General features: G+C 37.9%; 1 protein-coding gene and 1 long non-coding RNA gene across 2 annotated transcripts; one reads left to right on the forward strand and one right to left on the reverse strand.

Annotated features, from left to right (window-relative positions):
* Positions 1 to 932: 932 nt before the first annotated feature.
* On the reverse strand, positions 933 to 26,068 carry col9a2 (procollagen, type IX, alpha 2). Its single transcript, XM_067425519.1, has 32 exons — positions 25,781 to 26,068; positions 24,446 to 24,520; positions 23,250 to 23,285; positions 22,804 to 22,866; positions 22,470 to 22,523; positions 22,151 to 22,186; positions 21,896 to 21,919; positions 21,331 to 21,384; positions 21,052 to 21,105; positions 20,680 to 20,730; positions 16,937 to 16,993; positions 16,467 to 16,520; positions 14,927 to 14,980; positions 14,723 to 14,776; positions 12,336 to 12,389; positions 12,205 to 12,258; positions 12,059 to 12,112; positions 11,918 to 11,971; positions 11,594 to 11,647; positions 11,067 to 11,111; positions 10,055 to 10,108; positions 9,918 to 9,971; positions 9,779 to 9,832; positions 9,550 to 9,621; positions 9,110 to 9,145; positions 8,936 to 8,980; positions 8,817 to 8,849; positions 7,940 to 8,086; positions 3,848 to 3,902; positions 2,941 to 3,129; positions 2,770 to 2,847; positions 933 to 2,043 (listed from the first exon to the last, which is right to left on the reverse strand). Exons 1-32 carry the CDS (start codon positions 25,850 to 25,852, stop codon positions 1,838 to 1,840), a joined length of 2,076 nt encoding a protein of 691 aa, XP_067281620.1. The 5' UTR covers positions 25,853 to 26,068; the 3' UTR covers positions 933 to 1,837.
* Positions 8,882 to 17,314, forward strand: LOC137047696 (uncharacterized). Its single transcript, XR_010899228.1, has 3 exons — positions 8,882 to 8,995; positions 12,225 to 12,270; positions 16,952 to 17,314. It is a non-coding gene; the product is annotated as an uncharacterized lncRNA (long non-coding RNA).
* Positions 26,069 to 27,358: the final 1,290 nt, after the last annotated feature.

Below are 27,358 nucleotides of genomic sequence, written 5' to 3' on the forward strand. Positions count from 1 at the left end.
AGCATGGCCTCTGTTCATGAAGGATATTTTCTCGGCACACGTTGGACCCATTAGTACCGAAAGAGCATTGATTTAACTCCACAGCCCACCTGAGTGTCCATGACCATCCCTTTATGACTACAGTGTTCCCAACTTCTGATGGCGATTTTCAGCAGGATAACACGACATGTCACGAAGCCTGTATCATTTCAAGCTGGATGTGCAGCGACAAATCTGCAGCAACTGCGCGATGCTAAACCTCAGAGGAATGTTTCAAGCATCTTGTTAAATCTATTTCACAGAAAAATGGGGTCCTGGCTCTAGCAAGGTGTACCTAATAAAGTGTATGTGAGTGTATACAATGCACTAGTTACTCTAGTTATACGATTTGATTTCGCCTGGCAACTTAGTCTTGAAACATGTACATTCATTTCTACTGCTTCTGTTACACTTTTGTGGGAACCAATCGCAGACTCGCTTATCCACCTGGCATGCTATTGGCAGGTTTAACACGATGACAGATAGAGAAACGATTGCCCGTTGATCACGCCTCTTGTAGTCTGATTGGTTGAAGGACTATCCAATTGCGTACAGAGTCATTTGAATAATGCCAGATGATCATGCCTCTTGTGCAGTAGAAAATACAGAGCAGACTCCCCAGACCAATGTTCAAGCTCTCAGTTGAGCTTGGTCTGGTGATAGCAAGACAAACAACTCATTATTTTGCTTAAATTAACACAGATCAAGTGCTTTAAATGAAAAGATATACAGTAGCATTCACAAGAATGTAATGCATGCTGCTTTTTATCATGAACAAGTCTAGATATCGAAATTAGTATATTTTATTACAACAAAAAGATGTTAGATCCAGGAGAAAGAAAGAAAGAACTTTTTTTTTTTAAAGGTAACATCACTGTTCCTCTCAGATGTTCATGATACTGAAGAACATTGAGTTTTACAAAACGTTCCTCTTTATTAATTGGGGCAAATCTGAACAACCAGACAAAAAAAAAAAAGTGTTTACAGGTGAACCAAAAAAAAGAACAATAAATAGTTGTTAATGAAGATAATCAGTTCATCTCTAAGTTCATACAGTAACTTGGAAGTGGCATACAGGTTTGTAATTCAGTTGGGCAATGTTGGGAGTTTGATCCTGATCCTGAATGCTGATTAAATTCATTAACTTTGGATCTGTGTTATATTCTAAACCCACCCTGTCCATACACAATTAATACACATTTACAAAGATTTACAGCATGGAATCAAGGATAAAGTTAATGGGAGCACGTCAAAGGTGTTGCTTCATGGCTGAGACAGGCACAGTACAAACAGGGACATAATGTACACATGGTGTATCAACTAGAACCGGGAAGCTGATTACTGAAGCACAAGGTAAATCAATCTAATTCGCTTTAAACACTTTTTTATTGGTTCAATTAAAGGGGAATTTCCTGGCTTGTAAAAATCTTGCCATCATTTGCATAAAACAAAAATAATTGTAACAAAAACAGCACCTTTGTTTGAATGTCATTTTCACAGCTCTTCTAGTCCAGGGCGCGTGATGATGATGTCACCGGTGATGTCACTGGCAATGTTCTCACATCTCTCTGTGCTGTGAGGTGGGACAGAGCAGCGGCGGCTAACATTGCCACCCTAACTTCCTTTCCGTAGATGACAAATCATACATATGCTATCCTAATACAAACAAAAAGAACTCACAATGTCAGTCGATGGCTGTTCCCTCCCCCTCACAACGTGTCCAATGAAGAGAAGGCCTGTGTGCCCCTCCTTCCATGCTTCTTTCTAACTCTCTTTCGCTCTCTCCCAGATGTTCTTACGCCCCAGTAAAGGGCTTGATTTAAGTGGATGGGCCCTTCACTGATCCCGCCTCCTGTAGTCTGGGAGAAGTGTAGGCTGAAGCTGCCAAACATGCAGCTGCTTCACAAAATCCAGGAAGACCAGGATTACCAGCTTTTCCAGGGCGGCCCGCCTCACCCGCTACGCCCTGTGGTCCTCGCTCGCCTGGCCTACCGTCGCGTGCCACACCGTCAAGACCTGGAGGACCTGTGAGAGAGCAGGATGGGACACTTAGTCAACCAACTCGCCTTCAAGGGACTTTAAAGGCTGACTGAAATGTCTTGAAAAGTTATTCATTATTCATTGTGTTGATGTAAGTCTCACTGAAACAGGAAGACAGGGCGGGACATGTCGAACAGCCCCTCCCCTTTTATTAAATTGCCAATAGCGTTTAGTTTGTCACATTAAGCTCGATAAAGCCGCAGTTCCTCCTAATCTCTAACCTTTTTCTCCTCCTAATCTTCTCCTTATCGCTTTAAAATATAGCATTCTGTGTAGAATTCCGATTCGAATTTGCATGCCACGGCTGTTCGTGTGACACTAACGTGAAACCAGACTTCATTCGCCCCAATGATAAGCATATTTTCACTGTCCGACTCGTTCCCTCTCCCCTATATAGTGCACTATGTGCCATTCACCATGTAGAAAATAGTAAATGTGTGAACAAGTGACCGATTTTAGCCGCAGCTTCCATTTATAATTTAGGGGGCGGGCACTTTAGATTCTAGAGAGCATTTAATTGGATCGATATTGGCGGAAGTGAGAGACTAAATTTTAAATGCTTTATATAATCTAAATGTGAATTTTGTCATTGTTTTGGAGCACACTAGCTTACAGATAACACTAAGGCTAACATTTTCATTCTAAAAGCCAAAAAAAACTTATATTTTGATTTCATGTGGACTTTAAAAGATGTGTGCAGTTTGAACTTACCTGGCAGTCCAGGTGGCCCCGGTTGGCCAGGGTGTGGGCGTCCAAGATCTCCTCTCTCTCCCTTTGCACCCCTCTTCCCTGCAGAAAAGAATCATGGGGATGATATATACAGTTATTATGTTAACTGGCTGAATTTTCTTAAGCAAGATCTACATAGAAGGTATTTTGAACCTTTAAGACCAGTGTTTCCTATTTGGCCTGGGGCCCCGAGCATGCCAGGAATGCCACGGCCGCCTGTCAGTCCATGAGGACCCTGAGGCCCTGGAGGTCCTGGTGGTCCTGGAGGACCTGGAGGTCCCATCACGCCTGCTCCGCCAAGCACCGCTCTCTTAGCGCTCACGGCTACCGCTGCTAACTTTTCTGTCAGAAGAATAGAAGAACAAGAAGACAACGGTCAAATCCGTCCAGCCAAGTTTGCATAGAAAATCAATGGAAGAGTAGCACAGTGGAAAGCAAAAATGAGTTCTGTGTGATGGCAAATCCCTGTAAATAGTGTTAAACCTTTGCTTAGCACACAATCATATCTCACCGGGTGTCCTGCAACATTGAGTAAATATCATTAAGATAACCACCCAGAGGTGGACATTCATCTGTTGACCAGTTCTCAAGGTGTCACAGTGAACAAATCTCCAAATCTAATCTGATTCCCTATGGGGAACGAAAGAGAAATCCTACCTCTCGCTTCACATGAGTGTGTGGCTGTATAAGCGAGGGTATGTTTGCAATCGCATGCTGAAAGGCTGAGGGATTACATTGGGAAACGGTGGGAGCCAACAAGGGTTATCACGGGCAAGTTCAGGTCATCTCTCTCTTGCAAAATAGAAGGCTAGAGAGCCTAGACTGACAATCCCAGAAAAAACAGAACTGTGTGGAAGTCAATTTGGAGCAGCAGATAAATAGAGTTTGGTAGGAAAGCTGTCCCTGAGGAGTGATGAGCAGCACATTAATACATTCCGATGGATGAAGAGAACTGTGTAGATTTAGTGCGATAGATTACAGCTGCCCTCTTTCTGACACGCTGATTGCAGCCAATTTGGATTGCAGCCATTTACGGAAAGAACAATGATTTTTTTCTCACCTTGAAGCATCTTCAGGACCACGTCAATGATGTGTTGATCGGTAGCATCACGACCCTGAAAAGCAGAGTCATAAAAATGATAAAAACTCACTTGAAGGGACTGATCACCCAAAAATGAAACCACATATTGACTTTCTTTCACTTTTGTGGAAAACAAAAGAAGATGTTTAAAAAATATGTCTAAGCTGCTCTTTTCCTTATAATGAAAGGGAGCAGCCTGATGGGTGGTGAGTAAATGATTTAAGGATTAGTTCACCCAAAAATGAAAATGATATCATTAATGACTCACCCTAATGTCGTTCCACACCCGTAAGACCTCCGTTCATCTTCGGAACACAGCATCGAAAATACATTTTGGTCCAAAAATTACAAAAACTACGACTTTATTAAGCACTGTCTTCTCTTCCATGTTTTTTTTTTTTTCAATGATTCATGATTCGGATCTCCAATGTCACTTGATTTCAGCAGTTTGGCAGTTTGACACGTGATCCGAATCATGAATCAATACGCTCATTCATAACCGTTCAAATCGTTGTTTGTGGATAGAAAACAAACCCGGAAGAGAACACAATGCTGAACAAAGTCGTAGTTTTTGTTATTTTTTGACCAAAATGTATTTTCGATGTTTCAAGAGATTCTAATTAACTTAATGATATCACATATGGATTACTTTGATGATGTTTTTATTACTGGACATTGAACAGTATAGTGTGCATATACTTTCATTGGAGGAACAGAAAAGCTCTCTGACTAAATATAAAATATCTTAAACTGTGTTCCGAAGATGACCGGAGGTCTTGAGTGGACTTACCCTTTAATTCTGGGTGAACTATCCCTTAAAAGGCACAGTATGTATGTTTAGCCGTTAGAGGTAGCTTTTTCAAAAAAACAAAAACAAAGGCGTAGATTAAAGCTCATTTTATCTTTGTGAGTACAGTCTATATTAATAAAATGAATCGGATTGGTCCTTGCAACATGGAGCTGTTACAGTTAATGCCCAAAAGTCCCGTGGGAACTCCGTTGTAGCCTGAAAAAAGGAAAATAGTCCAGTTGGAAAGAGCGTTGTGTGTATGAAGAAGCTCTGCTCGTCGGTTCTCACTATCGAACGTGTCTGAAAGAAACGGCTTTCGATTCTGTACTGCTGATCCGAGAACCCCTGCATGTTCAGTTACACGCACATGCTCAGTATCAGCTGCTCATGAGTTCATCGGTTCTCTCAGCAAAACATGACTCAGTTCAGTGAACGGCTGGAGTTAAAACATATAATTTAAGACATTCGTTTATTTCTATTCAGCACTGTCACTCATGTCAGAAAGTGAGCAACTAAAGTAACTTGTGGGATCAGCGCTGATATGAGACGCGAAGCGTTTAGAACGATTCAGTCCGATTTGATGAACTGGTTCACCCGGTTCACGAAAAGAACCGGTTAAAAACGATTTGTTCCTGAACCGGGCATCATAGAGTGATGATCCGATTGGGCTCACAAGTGAAAAAGAAATGGCTTGCATTTGTGCCTTTCTGAATTGTGGCAACAGAATGTGAAAATTTGACAAGGATGACTAGCGTACACAGACACAACCGACACAACCGGCCGGCTGAAGAAAAATGTCGTTCCGTGGTCGAAGACGGGTGCAGCCACTGAGGAGGTAAAGTAAACTTTATTTATCCTTCTATTTGGGCACACATGGCTTGAGGAAAGATGTGCAGGAATAAAATAATCATGCTTTACACACACAACGCTCTTCCCAACTGGACTATTTGCCTTTTTTTCTGGCTACTTCAGCGTGAGATACAGCTAGCCGTGTAAAACACTATTTAGGTGAATTTAAACAATGACTATAAGTGGCTAAATGCATCTCGTTGTCATGTAAGGGACAGGTTCATGTTGGACAGACATTTTAATTGCATTTTGTGTCTGTTAAGAGGCACAAAGACACCCTTTACGTTTATGCCCCCATAGCTGCCGTTTTAGCTGAGTGAAAAAGTTGAAAATCACATTTTTGTCAAAGAATGAAGTTCAAAACACAGATGGAGTAGCTTGAGTCCATCAACACCCCTAAAGCCTTGTTAATACTTTCGCCTGGCTCAGCAGTGTGAGACTCTGTTGACTGCGCACACTCCTCCCCGAACGGACGAGGCGTTTATACTTGAGGCGCTCGCCGTTGTGCTATTCTTAATGCTTGCGCAACCCTACAGTTCATCCTGAGATCGACATTTCATTCAGTAGCATTAGGCAGTTTTAATCTATATGCTATTTAATTTTGATTGTGCTATTTTACATATGCATCTGCTTACATATGAAATGACTGTCCCTGCTTCTTCTTCACATGCGTTTTGATCAAGCGGCAGCCTTCCTGTCTCTCTCTTGAATTTGACACGGAGGTGACTTAAACTGCAATTCATCAACTGACCACAAGAAACAGGCTCCAAAAGGGAGTCAATATCATAGACCCCCCCCCCCCCCCCCATATTAAAATGTCCAACTTTACAGCAGAAAAAAATATGTTTACAATACAAAATATGTTAGCTAATTTTGCCGTTCATGACCACTTTTTTTATAGTCAATGGTTTTGATCAGGAGATTCAGTACTCTTTCAGAAGATGTCATAGCGCCCCCCAAACGTATAACAGTGAAAACACACGAAAAGCCAGAAAATGACATCAATGGCTAGGATGTGTTGTCTCACAAAGGACAGAAATGTAATAATATTTTTATTAATAAAATGTGGAAATTAAAATTTAAAAAATTTACAATTTGTGCATTTAGTTGACAACTCCGGAGAAAAATGAACCTATGGTAAGTAACAGATGGTTACTGAGTAGATCGTTCTCTGGGATGCGTTTTCATGAAAATCGGATGTAAAGAGTTTTATCTCTAAAAACAGATTAGCTTATAACGCGACTGTGTGGGGTATATAATAAGTCAAATTAAATCGCTAGTTAATACCACTAACAAGGCTCAAAATAGCCTCACACTAACACGGTAGCATAATGAGGGTCCCTACTTGCAAATCGAAGCATTGAGAATGTTGTAAGTGTACAAACAGTTTAATAAGAAGATACTTTATAAAGACAGTAGCCATCTTGGAAAACAGTTTTGACAAGTTAATAATCAAAAATCTGTTTTTAGAGATAAAACTCTACATTCGATTTTCATCGCATAGAACAATCTACTCGGTAACCATCTGTTAATTACCCTTGGTTCATTTTTCACCGGAGTATTCCTTTAAGGTGCACTATGCAACTTTCCGTCCACTGGAGGTCACCTATTCTAAACAAAGGTGTAGTTTGATGACGCCAGGTGTGAGCGTAATATCTTGGGACATGTGGTCTTCACCTCACAGCCGGTGGAAAATAGGACTCTGGCAGAAATCATGTTCATGGATGCGGTTATTAACGTTACTGTAGTGTAAAGCAGAGCAGGACAGAGTGTTGTGTAGCTGAGCAAGGCCGCTGGAGCGATGGTTATAAAAACACATGCCTCGTGAACAACGGGACTTTTATTATGACGGGACGGGACACAGTCGCCGGGCGCCCGCACTTCCGGTCATGATTATAAGGTAAAGCAACTCTGTTTATCATATTAGATACATTTAAGTGTGTTTAAAAATTGTTATGACGTTACTCTGTGTGTTCGCTCGACGCTGCTGTGACATGTTCACACTGCTAAGAGAAAAGTGCTTCTGCAGAATAAAACCGAGGGTAGCGCAGATATGACGCAATTGACAGGCAACTTCCTCAAACGCTATGCTGAAACGTCCCGGTCCATAGTTAAAATAGCAATTTTCTCACAATTTACAAATAGCTGGAAACATCTGGGATATTGTAAGTACTCAACTGAACAAAATATATAACACTGGCCTAGTGGTTTTTCGATACTTTACTGCAAAAATACTACATAGTGCACCTCTAAGAGTTCTCATTGTTTTCTGCAAGTGCTTCTACTGCATCTGTCTGGCTAGTGCAATACTTTAGCTTTGTTGTTTTGGAAGCATAAAATGCTGTTCTCTGGTATACAGAATTGTTTGTTGGTTAATGTAGTTTGGGAAAGCTAAGATGGAAATTGTTCTTGAGGTTTTGTTGAACACTCACAGCTACTCCCTGTATTCCTGGCATCCCTGGAACTCCTCTTTCTCCAAACAGGCCACGTGGACCAGGTAAGCCTGAGGGACCCTGGTCTCCTGGTTTACCGGGATCTCCTGTGGGGCCGTTGTGTCCTGGATCACCAGTCACACCTTGCTGTTGATAGAGCACGCAGTAATTGAGAAAATAAAGAAACTAGGATGGTCACCGTTGATCGCTTTAGGATAAAGTTACACAAAGTGTCATCTTAAAAGTGAAGTGTGTCATTTCTGCACCACTAGAGGTACCAAATGAGAAAGCAAAAATATTTTTGACATTTTCAAGTGCTACTTGCCTTTTTTTCTTTTTTATTTGGGAAATTGGCAAATTAGCACATTTTATTTGATCTTTTTTATAAAACAAAATAGTATAAATTAATTGATATTACAGATTAAATCATTTGTCTGGTATAATAAGAATTAACGATAAAATCAAAACAACATGTCCCATTAACCATGTTTATTATTTATTTATTTGTTATTATTATTATTATTATTATTATTATTATTATTATTATTATTATTATTATTATTATTATTATTATTATTATAGTTTTTCCATTAAACATGCATTTAGTTTTTTATTTCCACTTTATTTCAATTCATTTTTCTTCAATTAAAAAAGGCCCGAACCACCTCCTTCTATTTATAGGACAAAAATGCAGTCCAAAAGTACACACGTCAGAATGGCTTATGTTCTCACAAAACTGGGACGGCATAAAGTGTTTCAAATGAAAGAACTGCCACAATTCGCCTTTTTAAGATAGTTTGCGCTATTGCAAAAACAAAGGCTGAATCTAACTAAATTATGCACTTTGCATTATCTATGTTCTTCACGCTGTCCTTACCTGTCCCTTAGGGCCAGGCTCTCCAGATTGTCCCTGTTAAATGGAAAAACGCAATTTTAGATGTGCAAAAGTCTTCTGGAATCTTTTAAATAAATGTATCAGACTACGGACTTATTTACCTTCTCTCCCTTCTCCCCAGCCAGTCCCTCAACACCGGGATCACCCTGCGAAAGAAGCAGGTGAGATCCATCAATGTCACCTTAAGCTGTTATCTTTTGTGATATGGACTGTGATGTATGGTTTCTATTTCAATCCATAAATATGTTTATGTATTTATCTGCGGGTGTACTCACAACGTCTCCCTTTGATCCCACTTTGCCTTGGAATCCCTGTAAGGAGATGCAATTGGACATCAGATATCTCTCAGTGTCAGCTCTAATGGGTGAGGCGCAGGGAATTTATTGTTGGTAATATCTTATTTTACCGTAAACTCTACGAGCACACTAAATCAACTGGCTTTTACCGCCAACATTCTATGTACTAAACGGCAAGGATATTGTAGATTAAAGGACAACAAACATTAAAGTGCCCATAAGAGAATATTTCATATTAAATTGAGGGGTATTATTTGGAAACATGGACATGAATTATCTAAGAGCATAGATGTCCTCTACTAGAAGTCAAATCATGAGTGAAGATTGCCCCCATGTGGTCAGACCTCATCACTGTACCACTTTAAGCAGATCCTCTGTTCATTTACTCTTTATTACTGCGTGTTCATATGGTCACAAACCTTGTCACCCTTAGTTCCAGTTAAACCCTGAGCACCTGGGACGCCCATCGGCCCCCTCTCTCCCTTACTGCCCTGGAAGTAAAACATACAAGACAAGTGAAAATTACTGATATACAGACATATATAGGGTTCCCACATATTTTAAACAATGAAATCCCATTTTAAAAAATCTGGATATTTGTGATTATATTTTATGTAAATATAATCTGATCAATAACAAGAAACTTACAGGCAGGCCAACAATACCAGGAGGCCCAGCTGGTCCTCTTTCACCCCTGTCACCCTATCGGATGAGAATTAAATATGTAAGAAAAGAGTGTTTCGTTCAATGTTAATGAAATGATTTGTCAATGAGGATGGAAACTGACCTTTGGCCCCGGGACTCCCTCCATGCCAGCTTCACCTGGAGGACCAGGCTCTCCCTGAGAGAGAGAAACATAATGAGGAACTAAAAAAAATCTTTTGAATTATGTGTAAAACAGTGTCCTTGAATGATATGACATACTTGAGGTCCTGCAGGGCCTTGCATTCCCATCAAACCTCGAGGTCCCGGCTCACCCTTAACACCAAAGAGAACGAAAAAATGTTTGAAAGGGTAGAACGAATCACTAGTGGATAGAAAGTGTTGGCCAGATTACTTACAAATTGTACTCCCATACTGATTACATATTTCATGATTGAAATTGCAGTTAGTTATGTAATCCATTAGATAAAACATTTTAGGTAATATGTCTGATTTGATTACTTATGACCTAACTCATGTATCACGCAGATGTGTATCTTATTATTTTGTGTCACATTTATATAAAAATACAAACAGAAAGAAAATATATTCCATTCCACAAAATCATGTGCATTAGGGCTCCGTGAGTTGATAAGCTAATAATTAAATCATAATATTGTAAAATAAAATAAAAACTAATTTTAACATAAGCAATATATATATATATATATATATATATAAATCAATGTATAGCTAAATATACAATGAGGAAATTTGATCAATTATGAATAATTGACTGTGTAAATAATGTATGCAATGACTGTATGTAATCATGTCATTTAATCATGTAATCTCAATATAGCATTTTAAAATGAATATAATCTAATTACATGTACTTGTATTGCAAAATCCAGAATACATATAATCTGTTCCTACCCAGCACTGTGGATAGTATCAAACGACATCCTGAAAACCCAAAACACAGCTCTCACTAGCTGGCCTCCGTTACACTCACCCTCTAAACCTCACTCCCACCCGGGTCACGGCACCAATACAACCCCTCAGGTCCTACTCACACCGCTCTGTGCAGGCCTTGAACCGGGGTCGCCAGCATAGGAGGCAGGAGCGCTAACAAGGACGTTAAAGACCACAGCCTCCAGCGTCAGTCGCTAACGTGCCTCTTGAGGTCAGGGGAGTGAGGTTTACTGCACAGCTACACTAGCTTCCCTCTGTTAAAGTTCCACAAAAAAAAAAAAAAAATGTAGGAATTCATAAAATAATTGCATGCTCTCACCTTAACTCCCAATTCACCCTTGGCTCCAGGCATACCAGGCAAACCCTACAAAATATGAAAAATAGCATGCAGGATGAATGTAGTGACCCCTGCAGACCTCCATGGAGAACTTCATGCCTGTCCTCTACTCTGTGCTGATATCAGAACAAGGCTGCAATAACTCATCCTGTTAGCGAGGGCGCCTGTATTATAGCTTGCGCAGGTACGTTGTGATGTTTTGTATCATAACCAGCATGCTCCATTACCCCAAGTCGCCAGGAGAGTCAAGTTTGATGATGATGAATAGTTAATAGCAGGAGCAATTTCAAGGTGGTTTAAACTCCAAAATAGTGAGGGCAAGAATGTCACTCTGGGACTGTGGGCAGAAAATACACTAAACTTTTACTTTTTTATCTGTAATCATCCTCATTTAACAAAGGGAACACAACGGACAGATGTGAGGAAGATGGGAAAAGGTTCCTTGCACATCTAATTCTGACAATTACTGTGTATAAGATATGGAAAGGATAATGAAGTATGAAACTTACAGCGTCTCCCTGGTGACCAGGAGCTCCAGGTCTTCCATTTTGTCCTGAAGCACCCTTAAAAATGGGATAGGAAAGTGCAGCATTCATAAATGTATTAAATATATTTATGTTTGACATATTTAAATGTGGAATTAATTATGAATATAACCTATAACACTGCATTTGTATTAAATATGATATATTACAAAAATAAACCCCTTATGGGTGATACAAGACTGCTCACTCTGACTGTGCATTATTATCCTTTACATATGTCATGTGTCTCTTTGAATAATGATGGCTGCTCTGAGAATTGATTAAGAGCTGAAAAAGAGCCATCCATACCTTTATTCCTGGGATACCAGGAGTACCATCTTTTCCATCAATTCCTGGAAGACCCTGACAGTGAACATTAATCAAAAGATTAAGAACATAAGTTTAGTGGACTGTTTTAAATTGCATTTTACTCTGCAGCTTTTTACTTACATTTTCTCCCTTTTTTCCGACCACTCCCTGAGGCCCTCGTATACCACGTTCTCCCTACAAAAAAATTAAAAGTTTGATAAATTTACATATAGAATGACAAATGAATGCCTGGATAAATCAACGTAAATAATATTGCTGATACTTACCATGTCACCTTTGTCACCAGGCTCTCCAGGCGGTCCTTGGGGTCCCTCTTCACCCTGCATTGCACAGTAAGCTTACAATTTTAAATATCTTTGCCAGTTATGTGAACGAAATGTATTTACACAAGACTTACAGGGCGTCCAGGGATGCCGATTGGTCCTGAAATGCCTTTGTAACCACGTGGTCCCTGTCACAGAAGTTGTGAATCACTTTTAAGTTTTTACAGATTGTAAAACAGAGTTATAAAAATGGAGTCTGTGGAGATTTGCTGTCCTACAAATATAATTGAAGTTGTGAGATGTTTGTTTACGTTCCACTGGGTTTTTTCAACAATATAATAAAAGCCATGTATGCAAATTAAGCCGATGTACAAATTCAATCCAGTGGGGAAGCTGAAATTCACAATAAGTTTTATGCTCTTGCTTATTTAACTGATAATGTCTAAATTTAAAACCGCCTGGCAAAATGATATTCGCATCGCACGCACAAAGATGTGTAATAAAATTAGCCATATATTCATGGACCAAAACCGCCCACCCTCAGTTATAGATAATGTTGAATGTGTATAATTTTTAGTCATGTCTTCAATTATAAGACTACTGCCCTCATCTCTTTTTTTTAGTATTATTTATAAACGATCACAGTATTTAATAACATTTTGAATAAGCTTTTATTCGTATATTTTTTGTTATCTTTTATTTATTTTTTGCTTTATACTGTAATTTGGCCAGGATTCCGGGGTTACACCCCTACTCTTTTTGGGACTTTTAATGACCACAGAGAGTCAGGACCCCAGTTAAATGTCTCATCTGAAGGACAGTGCTCTTTGACAGTACAGTGTCCTCATCACTATACTGGGGCGTTAGTACCCACACAGACCACAGGGTGAGCGCCCCCTGCTGGCCTCACTAACACCTCTACCAGCAGCTACCTAGCTTTCCCATTTGGTCTCCCATCCAGGTACTGACCATCCTCAGCCCTGCTTAGCTTCCGTGGGAAACTACTCTTGGGCTACAGGGTGATATGGCTGCTGGCATGAAGGCTTATATGAAAGCTTCTGCCTGCTGAAGAAAAAATGGAAAGGGTAATTGCATATTTGTATAATTTTAACACCATCAGCGTTGTTATTTTTAACCCTAAATTTTTTTTTTCCACATTATATCTCATAATTCTAGAAACAAAAAGTCAGAATTGCATGATATAAACTCACAATTGTAAATAGAAAAGAAGAAATAGGTTTTAGATAGCAATGACAAAGCTGATGGTGTTATCTGCTATTTTTGGGCCCTATCATACACCCGGTTCAATGCGACAGCAGGTACAATGTAAGTGTTTTTTAGATAGTTTTGGCCCTTAGCAGTTATAATTTTCACGGCCATTTACATTTCCATTTAATCATTTAGCAGACGCTTTTATCCAAAGCGACTTACAAAAAAGGGGAGAGTAATAGAAGCAACGGAACAAACAAGGCCAACAACCTACAAGAGCTGTAAGAAGTCTCAATTAATTAGCACAGTACACAATTTTTTTTTTTTTTTTTTTTTTTGGACAAACAAACAAAGTTTAATGGATAGTTAAGTGCTATTCTTTATTGGTCAGGTGCAATTGGAAAAGATGTGTCTTAATATGTTTTTTAAAAATGGCTACAGACTCGGCAGCACGAATTGAGATCGGCAGTTCATTCCACCAGGTGGGAACGGTCCAGGAAAATGTCCGTGAGAGTGATTTCATGCCTCTTTGGGATGGAACCACGAGGCGTCGCTCGCTCGCAGAACGCAAGCTTCTGGAGGGAGTGTAAGTCTGAGCAAGCAAGTTTAGGATTGGTGCAGAGCCAGTGGTTGTTTTGTAGGCGAGAACCAGTGCCTTGAATTTGATGCGAGTGGCCATTGACAACCAGTGCAGTCTGATGAAGAGAGAAATGTGGCCAAAGCCACATTGTTTAGCAAATGCACTCGTGCCCATCTGTTTGCCCACGTGTGTGCTGGTCTGAAAACGACACGTGTTGAGGAGCATTGTTGGCGCGTTGCTATTTTGAGGAAACTTATTTAACGGCCGCGTTAGTAATATGTGCCTATAGGCGGGTGCACAACGCGTACACTCGGCTTATTACACACACAGCATTTTAAAATATTAAAAATAAAAGGATTTCTCTCTGGAGAAGCGTTCGGTCTTTGCACTTGCAAAATCCGCCATGTAAATAGCGAATCTGTCATGGTGTAAGCGCAACTCCCTTTTTTTAAAGGGAATGGGAGATGAGACTCTGATTGGGTTATTGCACATTACGCCCTAAACACACCCATGACTCATTAAGAGACTAGGTACAACCCTTTTTGACCATGCCCCTAATGCACCGACAGTTCTTTCAGTTGTTAAACTAGCAAAAGTGGATTCGCCATGCGCTTTAGACCATGTGCTCAGATCATTAAAATAGGGCCGCAAATCTCCTCAGACAAGTCAAAATCAAATTTAGAGTATGGGCATAAACAGACAACAAGTAATATTTCCTGAACTGTGACTCACCATCTCGCCTTTGGGTCCCACCATTCCTGGATACCCTCTCAGACCCTGTGGGCCCTAAAGTGATTGTGGTAGAGAGAAGACCGTTTATTTCACAGGTGCTCTTAGGACCCTCATAAAATCTACTGCTAAAATTACTTGCCATGATGTAACAGCAACAGAGACTGAAATTATATCAAATAACCAGAAAATAAATAAATACATTACTGGAGGGCCTGGTATTCCCTGTTCACCAGAGATGCCGACTTCACCCTTTGTGCCCTAAGGATGGAGAATACCAGTATGAAACACACTTACATTTGAAAGTTAAGAAAGAGCCTTTTATTTTAGGATAGTATGTGGCTTGTCGCTTTGAAGTTGTAGCTAAAGTTATTTGTTAAAATATTTTACAAATTTTCAGATATGTGTGTCCTGAATTTGATAGTAGATCTTATTTTTTATTATTATTATTATTATTATTCATATGCTCATAATCTTTAATCAAAAATGTTCTGACATTCAGATCTGCCTCCATTTAGTTAGAAACGCCCAACTTCTTATGATCAATTTCCGAGGACGAAATTAAGTCCTGCCTTACAGTTTTTTTTTCTCATTCCAGAAGCCATTTCACTTGCATTTACGTCACAATAGGGAAGGAAAATGATTGTAGCTTTCACCGTTTCATGCCAACTTTAAATTCAACACTTCCCAAAGACAGTCGTGCTCTGCATTACGGGCAAATCCGCTCTGTCCCTGTAGTCCATTCTAATGTCCTTGTGGGGCTCATTATGTCTGATTAATTCACATGCAAGTATCTTCTCAGTACCTGCTGGCCCCCTATTTCCTTTCATCTGGGTCAATGTGTTCTGTCTGGGAGTCACACCCAGATTAGACTCAGTTATATGTCTTGAGGGGCTTCATTAGCACATAATCCTGCTCTACTACAGGACGATGTGTTTTGAGGGAGAGACTGAGGCCCGTCAAAGCATGATCTGGATACTTAATAATAAACATGGATTATTTAACACTACCAACCAGTCAGTATTTGTGTTGTTGTGATAGGAGGTTTGTGAAGAATACAGTGGGAAGGGGCTGTGTCCCATTTGTTTTTTTCAGGAGGGTTGCTCACATGTGCCCCTTTGTGGTTGCAAAGAGTACAAATCATTTGGCATTCCTGATTCTATTACTAAAATAGAACAATCATAATGATTTAGTGTGAAGATAGGTCACCAACATAACAAATGTATCTAAATATGTTATTATTATTATTATTATTATTAGTAGTAGTAGTAGTAGTAGTAGTAGAAGTAGTATTTAAAAAAAATAACATTTAAAATTAATTTAAATTGAATTTGAATATTATCGTATGGATGATGCATATAAATAGTGTATATATATATATATATATATATATATATATATATATATATATATATATATATATATATATATATATATATATATATATATATATATATATATAATATTGTTAATAATAATAATAATGATAATAATAATAATAACATTTTAATGAAATCATTATATATATAATAATTATTTTGTTGTAAATAATAATAATATTTTAATATTTAAATGATTTGATTATATTTATTATGTAATAATAATAATAATTATAATAATAATAAAATATTTTTATATTTAAAATGGATAAAAAGTGTTTAATTATTAAAATCAATTATTATCATAATTAAAATGATTAAAAATATTGAAATGGTTTAATTAAGGATTCGGCTGAGGAAAAACATACCAATTTCCCAATGCTTCCTGGATCTCCCAGTACGCCGGCACGACCTTTATGTCCCTGTGAAGAAAATAATTTTATGATAAGTCATTCAATTCTACCACTTTGTAAAATATCTTATTAAACTAATGTTTCCAGTCCCAGATGCTGGTGCTGATCAATAAGCACAAGTATAGTGAAGATAAAACACCCATGCAGTCCTAGCAGAAGTATAACACTTAGTGAATTCCCTTATACAAGTAAAAAAATTTATCAGAATTATGTTTAATTTTGCTGGATAAAAAAAAGCAATGAAGCACTCAAGGATGCGATATTTGAAATTATTTAAATTTGAAAATATACAAGTTTGAAACAACTTCAGGGTGAGTAAATGATGACAGAATTTTTATTTGTGGGTGAACTATCTCTTTACCTATGCACTTTTATCATGTATTCATTCACAAAATAGAAATCTGAGAAAAATATAAAATACTAACCTTCACTCCCTGTAGGCCCTGAGGACCCTTTGGCCCAGGTGGACAGTTGGTCGGACACTAGAAAACACAGTGGCAACATTGGTTTAAAAAGGAACACCACTCTAAATCACACAGGCTAAACAATCACTGTCAGATCTGTTTAACTCCAACCATCACAGCTGAGTGAAGAAGGGCAGCTAGGGCTTGGATATTTTTTCTAGATCTCAGACCACCAGCCCTCTAATTACAGTAAATGGATGATAAGGATTGATCCAGACAGTACAGGGCACCAGCTGGGCGCTAGGCCGGAGGAGAAGCAGTCAACCAGTCTGCCACGTGATCCCCCATCCCCAGTGGTGAGGAGACTCCTGGCAGGCTGGCTGCAGATCACAGCCCTGGGACCCGCTCGCCTTCTTGATCCAGATAGGTGCTAATGGGCAGAAGCCTTTGATGGCACCCATTTAATGAAGCTCATTAGGAAAATCTATGAACACTGAGATCAATAAGGGCTGTGTAATGTATAACAAGGCAAAACGAATACAGAGAAGGACAGATTCTCAGACAAAATGAGAAATCCAAAAAGAAAGGTGCCTTTAAGGTTTGGAAGATAAGTATGAATACCATAGGACTAGTGAAGTTAACAGCAATTAATCGCATCCAAAATGCATCCAAAATATATATGTGTCTGTACTGTGTATAATTATGCATGTATAAATACACACATATGCATATATATTATTTAAGATTTGTATTTTATTTCTAATATATATAAATATACAATATTATCTATACATTTATATGTAATATAAATTATATAAATATAATATACAGTATATATATTCAAATATTTCTTAAATATATATGTGTATGTGTGTGTAATCAAATAATAATTATACAAAGTACAAACACATACAGCTCTGAAAAAACTAAGAGACCACTTAACATTTATTTCACAAACAATTAAATCGCGGTTAATCAATTTGACAGTCTTTCAATGTAAGACATGATGATGGTGTCAAATTGTTGTTTAAAGATTTTCAAACAAATATATATTTCACTTTTACACTATAACATAAAGCTTTAGTTTCCCTTTGAGTTTCTAAAGTTTTTTTTTTTAAACATGGACCACCAAATAAAATAAAATAACAATTTATTAAAGAAAAACACATTCTCAACAATAGCTTTTTTACTGTATGTATGAATACTTACAAACATATTATACATTGTATTTTATACTTTATTAAAAAAGCTTTAAGTATTTTTGTCTAATTTTCCAGGAAAACTAAAAACATGTTAATACAATATATAAAAATAGTATCATCTTCATAAATAAATCGTTAATTAATTGTAGTATTAAATGCTTTTTTTGATATTTTTACTGGAAAGCAAGCCAAGAAGATTTTGAGTCAAAAGTCAAAAAGACTGCAGTTCACTTGTAGTCATTTTTTTTTTTTTTTTTTTTTTTATGTACTGTATCATTGTTGCTATTTGATTATATGCTTGGTTGTTAATTTATTCCCTTATAACATTGAATCTCCGATTTTTCAGATACCTTTTTTTGCATTGCGTCAAATTTTGTGATGCTATTATTTATTTTGGAGCTGACTGGTTTTCTCTGAGGCTTAAAAGTGCACTATGCAACTTTCCGTCCACTGGAGGGCGCCTATTCAAAACAAATGCGTAGTTTGATGACGCAAAGTTTGAGCGCAGCATCTTGGGACATGTGGTCTTCACCTCACAGCCGGTGGAAAATAGGACTCGGGCAGAAATCACGTTCATGCATGCGGTTATTAACGTTACTGTAGCAAGGATGGAAATTAGCACCTGCCCCCAGCCAAATGCGGGTGATTTTGAGTTGTGGCGGGTAAACTCGCTTCACCTACCTGCCACCGTGGCGGGTTAATAAAAATATCTACTGTTTCACCTCTTTGTAAACTTTGTTTAATGCATGCGAGTGCTGCTGCCGTATGTTCGAATATGAGCAGTCGTTTTCACCGCCATCATCACCCGGGTGTGTGTAACATTAGAGCCAGAAGACGGAACGAGAAGGATTTGCGCGTGCTGTGAGATCTGTCTCTGTGCATCCTCCGAAAGCACGCTCTCGTCTCACAGCGTGCAAATATTGAGTTCTCTTTCAAGTCTTGAACGGACAAACTCCCACAAAAAGTATGTCAACATGTCCATCTTGATGAGTATCCAAGCAGACATAGTCTGTATATGCCTTAAGTGAACTGTATACAGTCGAGAAAGTCTCGAAAGACGACGCATATCCTTCATTAGGTCTGTTTAATGTCAAACAAAAGATATGGACATCACTCACTGCTCTTGATTGAATAGCTTTTGTAAGTTTAATAAGGATTCATCTTTTAATTGAAAGTTAAATATGCAGTTATTTTACATTTGATTACTTTATTCAATTTCTGTACCTTTCTGCAGGCCTGTACATTAGCTATTATTAAATGTACACATATGTGAGGTCAAGTTAAACATTTTATTTCGAATTTTATTTTATTCTGTGCAGTTGCAATGTGCTAAATAAATATTTGCATAACTTGTAATTGATTTATTATTTGAAACTTTAATATTAATTTATGCAATTGCAATGCCTTGATTTTTAATAAAGTTACAGTCATGGCATTAGCCATAAATGCAATGGTAATAATAATTAGCATCATTTCTTTTGGCGTTTTTGGTTTTCGGCCTTGGTATCCTCTCTTTCGGTTTTGGCCAAGCATTTTGATTTCGATGCATCCCTACTGACAATGTTCTGTTTGGTATGTCGTCAACACGCTTCGAAAGATGCTAAAACTAATAGTTTCATTGTTGGGACTAAAAACCTAAAACTGAAAGCCATAAAAGACCACAAATCATCCAAATGCCACATCCAGGTAAAAAATAAATAAAATAAGTGCACACAGACCCCTACTCATTTAATGAAATGTATATCTGTTCATGGTTTGTGTGTATAAGAGAAAATGTCAGCATTTCATTGAGACTTTAGATTAAATAAACTGCTTAAGTATTGTAGAGCTTGTAGTATTAATTTCCACGTGCAGTTACACATTTTCGGTTAAAAACAAGAAAGTGTCTGGTAAAAACATGGAGTGGCTGGTAGATTTTGAAATCCACCAGCCACAGTGGCCGGTGGACAAAAAAGTTAATTTCCATCCCTGTGTAGTGTAAAGCAGAGCTGGACCGAGTGTTGTGGAGCTGAGCACAGCTGCTGGAGCGATTGTTATACAAACACAGGGACTTTTATTATGACGGGACGGGACACAGTCGTCGGGCGCCCGCACTGATCCGCTCATCCCGTTTTGATTATGAGGTAATGCAGCTCTGTTTATCATATTAGATACATTTAAGTGTGTTGAAAATGTGTTATGACGTTACTCCCTGCGTTCACTGGTTCACACTGCTAAGAGTAAAGCGCTCCTGCCAAATAAAACCCGAAACCAAGGGTAGCGCAGATATGACACAATTGACAGGCGACTTCCTCAAACGCTATGCTGAAACATCCTGGTCCATAGTTAAAATAGCAATTTTCTCCCAATTTACAAATAGTTGGAAACATTTGGGATATTGTAGGTACTAAACTGAACAAAATATATAACACTGGCCTAGTGGTTTTTCGATATTTTACTGCAAAGATGCTACATATAGTGCACCTTTAAAGTTCTTTATTGTTACATCTATGGAAATAATGAATGAGGTTCAGACTGCTGGAAACATCATAGTTCGCAGTAATCTTGTAGACATCACATTACCTGAAAGTCAGCGCTGCCTTCCTCTAAGCCCAAAAACTTTCCTGGTGGACCCTGAAAAAGACAACGACAAAGAAATTGAGAAAAGTACATAAACGCAGGAGGCTTGGAAGAAAGAAATATGTTTGGAGAGTTTATTTATCATGAAGTGAAAAGGTTCTGAAGCAGGATGCCTTCAAGAAATGAAACGGAATAGAGTAGAAAATGAAATAAAGCGTACGCCCAGAAATGCAGTGAGATGAGATGTCATTTTACACTTTTCTGACACTGATTTATTATCAGCCCAACAGCTTTATACACCGTATTAGATTTTGTGGTTTCACTTGAGAAGACTACATTTCAAAGTGAAGTAAATGAAACATTACTGTGACTTACAGGCTTGCCTGGAGGTCCGGGTAATCCTGGAGGTCCAGGACTTCCCATGACACCCTGTGATGAAAGTAGGCATCAGTTCAGTGATCCGTTTAATTAAATGGGTAAAAATCGGGATGTTTTACCACAACAAAATATTTTAGCTACAACAAAAACAGTTTGCTAGTAACAAAGGTTAAATACGAACAGCATTCTTAACCAGGAAACATTTGTGTACTGTTGTGTTACTATAAAGATGTAATGCAAAAAAAGAAAAAGAAAAAAAAGTTGGATGAGACCCACCTTTGGCCCAGTAGACCCAATTTGCCCAGGAAGTCCAATGGGGCCTGGTGCTCCCTGTGATGAGATAATAGGCAGTGAAATTAGACCCTTGTTTATTAATCTAAAACATTAATAAAGGTGTGCTGTTAAATCTAAGAATGGAAGAAACCTCTGTGGGCTAAGATCCTGTAAGGTTTAATTCCAGTAAAAATGTGTAAGCATGGTTTTGGCGGATTGATTACCATTTGTATAACCACAGTTTTACAACAAATACCTAAGGTAAAGTGTAGCAAAACCATGTTTTTTTTTTGTTTTTTTGTAGAAATGTTTATTTGTAGCATGTTTGTCATTTTTGCAAGGAGTAGCCTAACCTTTCTTTGTAATCTTCTCATTTATAGCAATTTTTTTGGTTGACGTTACAAATCCTTACTTTCAATCTCTCCAGCTTCAATTGTGGTATAACGCAATTTCCAATAAATAAAAGATCTCATCCTACTGTTCATTCACATTGACTCGGTTTCACTTAAAAACACGTCAGAAACATGAAAATAAGAACATCAAATAGGTTATGAAATGGGTTACTTACAGGAAGTCCAGGCAGGCCGGGTCCCTGAATGTAAATTAAAAAATAAATAAAAGAAGATTAGCAACCGCTTGTTTGTACATTAGCATAGAAATACAATACAATTGCGTCTGTATTAATACCTAATACCAAACATCAAAAATCTGGTCGGAAATGTTACTATTTTGTGCACTACAGCAACACTTGTTGAAAAATTAGAGGAACTGCAAGTGGTGCTCTCGCAACATTCATTTTGTTCAACAAATATAGCCTACTTACAGTTCGTCCTGGTGGGCCACCAGGCCCCGGCTGACCCTGTAAAAATCAATAAAACATTATGTGCTTAGATGCGCTCCATTCTTTACACTTTTAGACTAACAAAGACTGAAACGATTATGTTATTCATACCCTCAGCATATGATATTCATGTTATTCATGATATTATTTTCAGTCGTTGTCCTCTGTTATCACCTTTTCGACATTTAAAGATTCGTTGTGTGTGTTTGTATTGTGTGTTTATTGGCGAAGTGATAGCTAGAATAGAGTAGATTGTGTGTACGCTGCATCTATGAAGAAAAATAAAATATTATTTCCTCACCTTTGGTCCAGGATTACCACGAGGGCCCCTCTCACCCTTAGCACCGATCAAACCCTGGAGAGATAACATATAAAATACTTTAAAGATACTTTTTTATACATAGACATCTTACTCAGACAATCCGATTGAGAGGAAAAGGGCCTGGCATTCCAGAACAGATCAAGTGGTAAATCCAATAAGGAATGTTTGCTTCTTAGCATGTGACTGAGAAAGTCTCGCTCATTAGGACCAACTTCTCTTTTCTCAGTCTCACGCCAACATTTCGGAGTGTATGTGAGAATAACCTTCACCAGAACATGATTTCAAATGCCATTCAATTTTAGGAGACACTCACATCAATGCCATCCTCCCCTGGAGATCCGTCAGGGCCAGGTTCACCTGCCTCTCCCTTCTGACCCTGTAAAGTGAAAAGTTCAAATACTATCAAACACTCTGGATCAATATGGATCAAATTAATCCAAAAACATTTTCTTTGTTCTGAATGCTGTTTGTTTGAACTTTCTGCTCAAGGTATTAAGCAGTATAAGCTTTTCAATATTGATAATAATAATAAATATTTCTTGAGCAACAACAGATCTGCATATTAGAATGATTTCTGAAGGGTCGTGTGATACTGAATGAAGGCTGGAATAATGATGCTGAAAATTCAGCTTTGCCATCACATGAATAAATTACATTTTCGATATATTTTTTTAATAGAAAACTGGTATTTTATTTTACCTTTAAATGGTTGTGTAAATATATATAATGCACATTTATGAAACGGCGGTAGCTACTCACTATAGGTCCGGGAGGTCCAGGAGGACCCTTCTCACCCTTTACAAGGAAAATACAGCATTAGCAAAGATGGACTGGGAGACTGTGATGGTATAAAATATGAGAAAAAATCACCCACGTTTCTTCTATAGCAAAATTTCATGACATTAGTAATAATGTTTTTGAAACACACACACACACACACACACACACACACACACACACACACACACACACACACACACACACAATTCTATATATCATAATTTACTAAACATAAATATATTACTAACATAGCTAATTCTCACAGTCCCTGCAAAAGCTAGCATGTTAGCATAGGCCTATAATATTAAAATATCTTTTTTTTCTTCTTTTTTTTTACATGTAATCCACAAACAAGTTCCTCCTCCATCCTGACCACTTAAGGTCAGATTTACAGTATTTTGCCTTCACTCTCAACAAAGAACAACAACAAAAAAACAACCTTATATATTAGAGAAACAAATATTGTATAATTGTAACCTAAGGACCAGTTGTGTACCTTTAAATGAACAGATATATGTTATTTTCCTCAAGGAACAAAATCTACCTCCACTGTACCTATTTTTCTGAGAGTGTTTGTGTCAGAGTACAGAGAATACAATAACCACTATAAGAATGTGTTGATGGATATCAGAGTTTATATTTCCCTAAATGCATTTATCACTGTTTATGACTACAAAATCGAAATATCCTTAAGCGTTAGAAGCTCATGGAAGAATGTTGGGATCCTGTTTCTGTTTTTCCTATTCTATATCAGTCAAGCTGAGTGTCCTTCTTTCTACTGAACCCCCCTCTAGGTCACAACTGTATCAAATAACCAACATCTACTAGCTCTCTCTCTCTCTCTCTCTCTCTCTCTCTCTCTCTCTCTCTCTCTCTCTCTCTCTCTCTCTCTCTCTCTCTCTCTCTCTCTCTCTCTCTCTCTCTCTCTCTCTCTCTCTCTCTCTCTCTCTCTCTCTCTCTCTCTCTCTCTCTCTCTCTCTCTCTCTCTCAATATGTGAAAACGGCAGCCCTCTAGTCTAACAGAACCCTTTTGTGTGATTATTTTTATTTCCTGCACCCTCTATTGGATAGATTTAGGTAGTGCAGATGAACATGGGGCCCATGAAACAAGGTGCACAATGACCGTCTTTGTACCAGCTCAACCTGTGGTGCAGCCAGGCAGCTCTAATACTCACATCAATGCCGTCGGCTCCGGGCGTTCCAGCGGGACCAGGGGGACCGGGAGGGCCCAGGGGTCCGGGTGGACCAGTCTAAAATTAAACAAACAATTTCAATTTCATCATTACTGAAATACTGAAGCCTCTACACTGATGCGCACGGACAGCCACTTTAAATATAAGCAGTATTTAACTTCCACAATTTATTATAAAATGTTATGTTAACCACAATTAATCAAGTTTCAGTGTGACATTAGTTGAATCTCCCTTGTATGCAAGTCTAGTTTTGGACAATAAACCTCCTGGACCTGACCTCAGACAAGTATCATTTATAGTTTTTAATAATATTTTGTATTATCTCATTTTTATATTTTCAGTTTTCAAATGCTTTAACAATTTTGTCATGAGAATTTTCTTTATTGTTCTATTTATCTTTAATTTATACAGCAGCTACACTGCAGTTTCAAGAATTGTGTTCTTGAAAATTATTCATTTTATTTATTTTTGTCATAGTTAACACTACAAACACTGCATCAGGCATGTTTACACACTTACAGTTGATAGACAAGGTTAGTGATGAAAACCATAATTAAAGGCTGAGGCTGGGTGATCAGGGTATCCGGGGTGGGAAAAGAGAGGCTGGGAATGTTTACTCAGACCCTCCCCCATTCAGCATCAAAGATAGATCTATTTTTCAATGCCTTCGTTTATAAGGTCTCAAAATGAGTAGCACATTCATTGTATCCATTACACCTTATGCATATGAGCTGTATGCATGTATTTTTCTGAGGTGGTTCATTTGAATGTAACAAGTATGTGTTATTCTGCTGACAGCAGTTTCAGGTTGTGTCTGTTTGAAAAGCAGCTTCAGTGTATTTTCAATGGGCTCTTTGTAACCTCTCCCAACGTCTCCTCTCTCTGTTTATTTGTCTGATGCTCACTTTCTGCTTCATATTTTATTCAGCAGGTCTCCATTTATTCACTTCAGTTACTAAAACCGAATTGTTTAAGCTTTCAATATTAAAAGATAAAACTGACCGAGGATAGTGTATGGCTCAGTCCCTGGCCTTCATGCTGAAGAAAGCAATATAATCGACTTTTAGAAGATCAAAACAACTCAAAAGTAAAATCTTGCAACTTTGAGAACCAAAAGTTTCAGGTAAAAAGGTCACCTACCAAACTCGTCAACTATTGAATGAATTGTATCTAAAAGTAAATGTTGGTGTTTTAGCTGACAATCCACCGTAAATCACATTTTCTCAATGATCTCCAAGATGCATGATCTCATCCTTGGCAGCAAAATCAAGATCACCCAGCACCAAAAAAAGAGTAGATAACATCAGCCAAACTCACCACTTGCGATAAGGCCAAGCAGAGCGCCTGCAACAGGACCAAGCTTCTGAAGATCATGAAGAATCTAGCCATGGTGAAGAATTGTTATCGTCCCAGCGGTTCCTCCAAACCTTGCCACCCTCTCTCCTGGCTTCTGAGCCCAGGATGGTGGATCCAGGGAAAAGAAAGGTGTGTGTATGTGAGTGTGTGCGCTGCCCAGGACAGGGAAGAAAAACACAGTGGCAGGGACCTGAGGGGAGGAATGAGAGAGGTGTAACCCAGCCCTACAGCCAGCCCCTGAGAACTCAGGGAGCTCAGAGAACCCAACACACTGAGGACCAGACAGACCTGAGAAGCCATCACCCGCGCGGGAGGCGGAGACTTCTGCTGATTGTCCATGCAGCCAACAGAGCTTTAGAAAGCTGACTGGACGCAGCTGCGTTTGCGTGTTTCTCACGCCCCCTTTACGGAATACCTCAATAGATTGTTGAATATGTACGCTGGACATCATGATGTTGATTTAGTGGACGGTCTGTGGAGCTTTTGGACACAAGGTTGTTTGTTTTTGAGACTAAATAAGCAGACACTCCTGCTTGGACATATAATGCTATAGCATTATATATGGGTTGCTGGTGTTGACGGTTGCTGGTGTTGCAAGACGGTTGCTGGTGTTGACCGTTTTGGGGCTACAGTATACTGTAGCCCCAAAACGGTCAACACCAGCAACCGTCTTGTGGCATTTTTGACAACTAGCCAACTGGGATGTGTGAAGCAGGTCTCTTTAAGTTCAAACTGGTGTACTGGCAACCATTCATCACAGGTAGTTCATCAACTATGGACACATAAAAACATCATGATTTTGTCATTTCATCCAGTAGTCATACTTTTTAATATAGTTTATACATTTCTGTATGGACTTATTCAAAATAATGTTATATTACGCTACAGTTCAAACGCAGTTTGTGGCAATAGTGGGGCATGTTGTCACACTATATGGGGCACTGTTATTTTAGTATTATTAATATATTGTTATTTAGTAATACACAGTATTTTTTCTTTTTTTTTCTTTGTTCAATTAACAAAAATTAGATGACAGTGGAATCATCCATTGATAATCTATCATTTTAATAGTAAAACAATATTTAAACAACAAATACATCATGATGTATATGTATGTATATATATATATATATATATATATATATATATATATATATATATATATATATATATATATATATATATATATGTATGTATGTATGTATGTATATATATGTATGTATGTATGTATGTATATATATATATATATATATATATGTATGTATATATATATATATATATATATGTATGTATATATATATATATATATATATATATATATATATATATATATATATAAAGCTAAAATGTAAAAGGAAACATACAGACAAACTACAATTATACAAAGACATGTGTTCCCTAGCAAGGGTTTTATATTGGTTTTAAATATCAAATTAGTTTTGGTATAGCTGTGAGCACAATAAAACCACTCCATCATACAGTTGGTGCATATTGCAATTAATTGTAATAAAACAATTGTCCTCCTGAGAACATTTTAAC

This window comes from Pseudorasbora parva, chromosome 19, assembly GCF_024679245.1.
Source record: "Pseudorasbora parva isolate DD20220531a chromosome 19, ASM2467924v1, whole genome shotgun sequence".
NCBI lineage: Eukaryota > Metazoa > Chordata > Actinopteri > Cypriniformes > Gobionidae > Pseudorasbora > Pseudorasbora parva.